This window comes from Agrilus planipennis, unplaced genomic scaffold (genome assembly GCF_000699045.2).
Source record: "Agrilus planipennis isolate EAB-ADULT unplaced genomic scaffold, Apla_2.0 scaffold61, whole genome shotgun sequence".
NCBI classification, from domain to species: domain Eukaryota; kingdom Metazoa; phylum Arthropoda; class Insecta; order Coleoptera; family Buprestidae; genus Agrilus; species Agrilus planipennis.
The window spans coordinates 459,287-467,515 of NW_020438922.1; the positions used below are offsets into that span (position 1 = coordinate 459,287).

General features: G+C 32.4%; 2 protein-coding genes across 2 annotated transcripts in view; one reads left to right on the forward strand and one right to left on the reverse strand.

The window, feature by feature from the left end:
* The window catches only part of LOC112904258 (limbic system-associated membrane protein-like), a 23,044-nt gene that overhangs the window by 6,540 nt on the left and 8,275 nt on the right, over positions 1-8,229 (forward strand). Inside the window, exons 2-6 of the mRNA XM_025973849.1 lie at positions 4,156-4,380; positions 5,278-5,399; positions 5,460-5,601; positions 5,885-6,157; positions 7,875-8,189. Coding sequence (XP_025829634.1) covers positions 4,156-4,380; positions 5,278-5,399; positions 5,460-5,601; positions 5,885-6,157; positions 7,875-8,189 — 1,077 coding nt within the window. The remainder of the gene's footprint in view (positions 1-4,155; positions 4,381-5,277; positions 5,400-5,459; positions 5,602-5,884; positions 6,158-7,874; positions 8,190-8,229) is intronic.
* Positions 1,000-2,861, reverse strand: LOC108732762 (endoplasmic reticulum-Golgi intermediate compartment protein 2). Its single transcript, XM_018463720.2, has 6 exons — positions 2,627-2,861; positions 2,410-2,565; positions 2,186-2,349; positions 1,824-2,121; positions 1,311-1,571; positions 1,000-1,241 (listed from the first exon to the last, which is right to left on the reverse strand). Exons 1-6 carry the CDS (start codon positions 2,748-2,750, stop codon positions 1,084-1,086), a joined length of 1,161 nt encoding a protein of 386 aa, XP_018319222.1. The 5' UTR covers positions 2,751-2,861; the 3' UTR covers positions 1,000-1,083.

The window sequence follows — 8,229 nt, forward strand, 5'->3', positions numbered from 1 at the left end:
ATAAAGGCATTTTCATCAAGGCTCTCATTTAAATCGGAGTTTTCTGAAATGCACTTTTTAATTTAAAAATTATTTTTTCTTTCTATTTCTGAAAGCTTGCAACAAAAATTATTCCAAATACTGCCGACTTTAGCATATTTTTTTTAACAATTTTTGAAACTATCCTAATGTTTATTTTACATTTTTAGAAGTCAAAGAAGAGGAAGTAACAAAAGTAACATTTATAGATAATAATGAAATATTTCCTACGCCATCACTAACGTATAATAATGGAAGTATTAAAAGACTATCCTATATTTATATTCTTCTACTGACTTACCTTAAATTTAACTATTTGGTATAGAATATATGATTTTGATGTGTTAATTTAATTTTTTAATTAAGCCCAATAACGCTTATTATTTTTTATTTTCATACTTAATTTTTTTGAATGTAATTAAACATGATCTGTAATAATAAAACCGTCTATTCATTCCTGAATCTCCGAAAGAAACATTGAGTAGATAATTACTACACTCCTACCTTACACATTTCAAACGTTATTAAAACGTAATAAAATGATTAATCCATTAAAAAAAACAGTCAAAAGTGAATTACATTTTCTGCATCAGAATATTGTTATGAACGAATGCCGCAGGCGATCGATACGGCGGTGCCATTTATGTACCTGAAAGCTAGTAGCTACCACCCATAAATGAAACAGTAGACAAAAGAAACTTTCCAAAAATAAAAGGGATATATTCCAGGGCCGTATAAATAAGTGATCAGCATCTGACTGGAAATAGTCGATATAAACTAAAGAAGTAACGCACTTTTTTTTACTACACTCCCAAAAAACAAAACAAAAATCATTTGTGAATGTTACCGTTAATAGAAGTGAAAGTTAATTTCAATTAATCTTCACCAGTGATGCGATACTTTTTTCTCCTTATGTTGTGTTAGGTAAAATAAATGGGTCGAATAAAAAAACAAACTTATTTATTTTACAACAATTTTATTCAAACAAAAAGAGAATGTAAAACAAGTCCTGTTGTAATGTGATGCTTACATAATTAATATAATTAATTAAATAAATTCAAGACATTAATACACCTCCAACGTTTTCGTGTTATTAGATGCATGCGTTGATATGTTTTGATGAAATACTGACTTTGGCTTTTCATTTACATCAGTTACCTTTTTAAATTCCCATTTACACAAAATTATATTTGCCAGGAATTGTAGCAGTGCATTTATGAATCCTAAAAACAAAACTTTTTAGGTGTTTGATCTAATTTTCGTTTTGATATCAATAAAAAAGTGGTACAAACCTGAACAAACATAAACTCCACCGACTACAGAACACAATCTAGCTAAAAACATCCCCAAATGATCTCGTTCTTGTCGAACAGTTACCTTAAGACTAGACATATCATATTTAATGAAAATCCCTGGTACACCATGACTCCCCGAATCATGATTTATTTCTCGAGTGAGTGACTTTACACTGTATTGAAATGTGTCCATATTGGACATAAAAGTCTGAATATTTGTAGGAACTACTTCAATAAAATACTGATACAGAGTATTTCCTAAAGCAAAAAAATAGCCACTACAGTAACGAGGTCTGTTGAAAAGAAAGCTACTTCTCAGTTGTCCCCAAAGATGAGCTGATAACACAAAAGACATTATTAAGAAATTTATGTATAGGAAGTGAGATCTAGGTGAATAATTACCAGTTTGGAGTAGACTGAACTACATTTCAAACTTATTGAAGGTGAATTGAACAAATCCTTAAATTAAAAGCTTATCTCTAGGGACAATATTTTTTTTTACTGACTTACTCTGCTCAGTTATTTGCTCATCCCCTTCTAAAGGATGGACAATTCCTGGACTTGGATCCCCAAAGCTAAGCCTATTTATCCTATGACTAAAATTAAAATTCGAATCAAATATATTAAGATGAAGGTGACCTCTTGGCAACTCTACAGTTCTCCCTGCTATTATGTGAAATAGACCCTCAACTTTGTTTAAAATCAAAGATCCATGAATTCTACAGGCATCATGAGGCCTTTTAGGCTTATCCTCTCTTTCAGGCATGTCACTATACACAGAAGAAAATTCGCTCCTCCATAAAAGATCCTAATTAATAACAATTAATAATAGTCTATCAGAATGCAATAAAATCAGTTCTCTATTGCAGTACCTGCACTGCATGATACTCTTCACATAAATAACTGTTCATAAAATTTTTATGATCAAAGTATTGCCTTTGATTAGGGGACAATTCAAACCATGTATCTTCCTCTTTAATGAAATCAGTTGTTATAATGTGTTCGCTTGTATCATCTACTACATCAGCACCAATAGCTGACAAAATTTTTGGGTTTTAAATGAAATATATTTTAGTTAAACGACAAAAACACTCACCATGGCAAGGAGTTGCTACTGTAATGTCAACGTTTAATTTTAATTTAGCATCAAAGTCAGTATCTGGTGAGAATTTAAAGATTAGTTTACTATGCAGATAATAATTTATCTCTGAGTATATGAGCCAAAAGATGATTCCAAAGCATACTACTGATACTAAAATAAATGAATAAAAACCAAAAATCAATTATAAAACCCTACTATAAGCGATACAAACCCATTCCTCCTACAGGTGATGTTTCCTTATACGTTTCATCTAACTTTGGGAAAAAATCTAATTCCTTTATTTTACTGAACTTTGATGGTCGCTGCCTTATCAGAGTTAATTTATCCGTTTCCATTTTGCTGTTATCACTGCCTAATAATACTTTTTACTACTTATAGAATGAATGGAATTTTATCAGCAATTAACCGACTTAACCTACAATACTGTTTATGTTCGTCATCTTCTTTTTCTTACTACATATGCGGCCTTTGAGAGAATGTCCCAAATCAGCCAATACAAACACATTTATAAAATGGCCCTTTTGGTCCCCTTTTAATAAAATAAATTGAACAACAGTGTGTTATTATATCATCAAACATACGATGTAACTTAATAAAAAATATGTCGCATTTCATGCGCTAGTTGGCTTATAAAAACAAACAACGATATATATTTGTTTCCTAAACAAACAAAAGTCACTTGTCACACAAAACATTTTATAAATTTGTTGACAATCTTTAAAATACGCCCAGTTTACTAATAAATAACCCAGTTAATTACTATTTTCAACTCATACATTGCGTATTTATTTAATAAGACAAATAAGAAAGTGCTACAATGGAAGAGGACGAAGACGTAGAAGAAGAAAGTACAGAAAATGAATTCGGGGGAGGGGAAGGAGCAGATGACTTCGAAATGTTAATGGGAGTTGCTAAATACATAAGCAGCATGTCTGAAAAAAAGCAGGATGTATCAGTAGAAATAACACCCCAAGCTGCCATAAAAGGGCAAATGGTAAGAGTAATAATAATTGATGAAAGAACTAGAATCAATAGAAAGACAATATCTCAAAAGATACGATGGTAAATCAATGATTATCGTAAATAGTTTTTTAAGGATTGTCTGAGATTCTACATTAAATTTATCAGAAAAGACAACTTTTAATTGAATAATACTTAAGTGTTCATTTACACAAGTAAAGTAAGAAAAATTATTACTAAAAATAGGCCCTTAATTCAANTTCGCATTTCCTTAAAACTAGAACAACCGACATATTTAACTATTTGTGAACAACAATCTAATCTATCTCTCCTCTTAACTTATGTATCTGCTTCTAATATGTCTCTAACTAGCCTTTCATGTCTAAGAAAGCGTCCTACCAACCTACCTTGTCTATTCCAATTCGTCTTCTATTCTCCTACTCTTTCTAAAAACTCCTCATTTCTAACCTTCTCTATCTACAGTATCCTCATCATTCACCAATAAAAAATTGGATCAGAAGCCTAGTAAACGCATTTTCCTTTTAACAATAGAAACCTATCTACCAATCCTACTTCAATTTTATCGGTAAAATGAGTTTAAGAAATCAAACGTTTTCATACCAATTCATAACCGTTTAATAGTACCTACCTAACACTTGTTCTCATACTTTACAATAGTTTAAGTTTGTAAACCAGCATCTTAGCTGTCTTTAAGTAGTTAAATCCAATTATCTTTTAATTGAATTAGTACCTAAAATAAGACCCACGTATTTCTTTTAGACTCCCCTAAATCTCCAATTAAAATACGGTGGTATAAGGATGGTAGGTTATTGGTGGATAGCAGTATCCCTCAACGTCCCGCTCCAGACAGATTTACCCTTTGGGGAAATGGGTCTTTACAAGTAGTGAAAATAGAGCCGAAAGATACGGCAGAATACATGTGCGAAATTATAAGACCATATCCATGGTCAACTATACAACAAATTCATGCCATTGAAGTCTTACGTGAGTACATACAGAATTACAGAAATGTGATTTGTAACAACTCAAAGGAATTATTATAGCAGTAATAATAAATACTGTAAAAACTGTATATTATTTTCAGTAACGTAAAAATCTCCGAAAATAGGTTAGAAAATACTGATCCTTTTCCATTAGGGCCACTTAAACAAAATGTGAAATCACAACTAAATTCAATTAGTAACTGTCTGTTTTGAGTTGCATTTATTGTGCACTAACTGATGTTTGCGACTGACTCCACAATTATTTGTTTATCGGTCAGTAATTAATCGAAGCTACAAAACGTGGATCAGTTTTTTCATAAAAGGAAGTTAAAGCAATATCAAGCTATAGGCAGTATACCGCCATCTAGTGATATACTGTCTGTAGCTTGCTATTACATTAATTATTGGAACGAAGTTTTACGGCGACAAGAAACAAACCAGAAAAAATTAACGTTCCCAGATGAACTTCTTTTTAATTCCCAGTTTTTTTGACGATCTTGCCAAGTATCCCATGACACGAGACAGGATTCTCTGATTATTAATCTAACACCAATTATAAGAACAAAGGCTTTCACGGCCGGAATCCATAGTAGAATGCAGATTCGGGCTATAAGGCCTGGATGGAACAGTTCACTTAGAACACGGCCCTATAGCCCGAATCTTCATTCTACTAACACCAAGTTTTCATGGGATATGTAAAGAAAACCTCACCAGTTGTATGTAAAATACACGGGTCATAAAACATCTTTATTTTAAATTTTCCTTTTCTTCATCGTACTGTTTGTTGCAAGTCGAAAATCTCAATATCATATCTCACTATCTATTTCCTTCGTCAGACAAAACTTTTCAAACAAAAATTATTTTCATTAAACGTATACAGGTACTTATGATTTTCTAGATCCACCTTCTGTAACCCCTGACCCTATAAGCGGAGTGTTAAGGGTTAAAATAGGTGAGCAGGTGTGGATGTCTTGCAAACCACAAGGTGTCCCGTATCCGATAATGAATTGGTATAAAGAGGTACATGTATTTTATGACCATAGTTTTGATCAAAGTATTTATTTGAAATTAAAATCTCAGGGTGTGGAATTGAAACTTTTGGATCATAGAGAACTGCTGAAATTTATTGCCATTGACCGAAGTTTATCCGGAAATTACACGTGCGTGGCCAGAAATGGCGTTGGAAATCCCGCCAGCGCCAAAATTAGACTAATTATCAATTGTGAGTAGATTATGTTTGAATAATAATTAGGCACGCTCTATCTAAACAGAAAATTTGGAATTAAAAATAATAATGATGGAATCCAGAAACTCACAAACTAAATAAAGGGTCTATAAGATTCATTTCGATTGAATTACGATTAAGTTATCAATTAATTGTGAAATTTTGGGTATCTTATTTGACACCACAACTGGGTCCATAAAGAGAATCTTCAGTGTCCATCACATAGTATTTCAGGAATTTAAATATGAAGTTTACCAACTTTTTCTTGAATTTTTCAAAGATCCTCCAGAACTGATGACACATCGTTCAACGATATTCACGGCACCAGGTATAAAAGTCGAACTCAAATGTGATGTATCTGCGGATCCTCCCGCTACAGTTCAGTGGTTAAAAGACAACATCCCCATTGATTTAAATTACAGAATTATGGAAATAGATGATGAAAATCAGCACATATTAGTAATTCGGAACGTTACATCGGACGATTTCGGAGAATATACTTGCAGAGCACATAATAAAATGGGACATGGGGAAATTCACATTCAAGTAACCGGTACCATTTTCTTTTTATTATTTATAACTAATATTAACTAAATTTCATTATAAATAATTATTCGTCATTGTGGATTTCTTAAATGAATAAATAGGATTTAAAAGGCCTAATGTTTTCCGGGTTTGTGGCCTGTGGTCAAAACTACAAATAAAATCTGCTAGACCTTTCACCTTCGATAGTGGGAGGCGTCTTCAGTGGATAACCACATACTGTGTATATTGTTACGTAATCCATTGAAGATTCCTTCCACAGCCGTAAACGAAACGACCAACAAATTTGATTTCTACGGAAAACACTTTTTTGTGTATTGTTCCTACCATCTACAAATGACAATTGCCCGTTCTTACACACTCAGGTGCGGTCAAAATCCCTCTTCAATATACTTTTAGGAATTGTGGAAATAGGGGGTTGGTAGTTGGGGAGAGACAGATCAGACGGGTCAAATCAAGATATAAAAGAGAAGTAAAACAATATTTTTGGAATATTACTGTCCCAGCATTTATCTAAATGGTCAAGGAAACCAAGAAAAATTGGAACAAGGCAGAGAGATCTGGAATCGAACCGGTGTCTTCCAGAATTGTTGTTCAGGATGTCGTTCCGGACCATTTGCTACTAAAAAAGTCATTGTGGAGGGTCACAACCAAAACCAAAGAGATTTGTCTCTCCATCGACTGCACTAAATACTACCATCATCTAGACGTTTGGTGATTTCTGCCATCGACAACAGCCCAATAGCCCAAAAGATATGAATTCTTAGATAATACCCACAATAAAAGCTTAAGTTCTACGTTTGTGTTCTTGATCCTCTTTGCACAAAAAAATTCGTATAAAAATTCAAACCCATGAATTCTTTTATTAATTAGTAGTCAGTTGTACGGCGAAAAAGAATATAATTAAATACCCTTACACTTTTTTATTTAGAGTTTCTAATAAAAAGAAAATTAAATGACACTATCAGGAAAAGCTAAAAAGATTTATTAAAAATTTTGGTGGAGGCGCCGGGACAATTTAAAGCAAAGATTATAATTGAGCTATAATTCCTGTTTCATTGTAGTACATTGATGAATTTTCGTTTCTTCATGAAAATACACTTGAGTATTAAGTATTTGTGCGATTTTATATATATTGTAATTGCTAAAAAGATTTATTAAAAATTTTGGTGGAGGTGCCGGGACAATTTAAAGTAAAGATTATAATTGAGCTATAATTCCTGTTTCATTGAAGTACATTGATGAATTTTCATTTCTTCATAAAATGCACTTGAGTATTAAGTTTTTGTACGATTTTGTTCATATGCAAGAAGTATCAAAGACATTCGCTGATGATCCTTGTGAACGGTTAACCCTTGTTAATACAGGAGAAGTACAATCGAAAAATTACGCATAGAAACTTCGAAATCCTTATGAAGCTCAAGCTTGCGGCAATGGCAGACTTAAAATTTTCCAGGGCAGGTCCTGACGTAATCCCTGACTATGGCCCTGAATGAATAATTTTAATAAACACAAAAAATTCGGACCAATTGGCGCGCAAGGAAGTTTAAATTCTAGCAAAAAATTAAAATTTTAGTCCATTTTTAGGACACTTAGAAATTCATTTAATTTAATTTCTAAACATATCATCAAAAAATATTGATTTTGGTCATGTTGACCCTTTTCGCTTTTGTTAGATTTATATTTAATTTTAATAACGATAAAAACTGTTTAATTGCACGTTTTAGGTATACCCCAACCACCTGTTTTCAAAATGGCCAATCAGCACGACGTTAATACCAAAAATTCGTACAAATTAATTTGGGAAGTCGATAGCTACATGCCTATAATTGAGTATTTATTATCTTTTAAATCTCAAAGCAATAATCGATGGAAGAAGTTGTACATTCCAGCGGAAATGAGCACAGGATACACGCATTCGAAAATGTACACATTTGAAGGACTGAAAGAAAATACAATTTATGAAGCTTTCGTCACTGCTAGAAATCGATTCGGATGGTCCAAACCTTCAAACACGTTTATGTTTGCAACAGATGGAGCAGGTACAATTAATAATTATATTATATTATATATTATTAATTA

Coding starts and splice junctions, on each gene's coding strand:
- LOC108732762 (XM_018463720.2), bottom strand. CDS start 2,750: ATGGAAACGGATAAATTAACTCTGATAAGGCAGCGACCATCAAAGTTC. Junction 2,350..2,409: donor AGTAGCAACTCCTTGCCATG/GTGAGTGTTTTT, acceptor AAATTTTGTCAG/CTATTGGTGCTGATGTAGTA. Junction 2,122..2,185: donor AAGAGTATCATGCAGTGCAG/GTACTGCAATAG, acceptor GTTATTAATTAG/GATCTTTTATGGAGGAGCGA.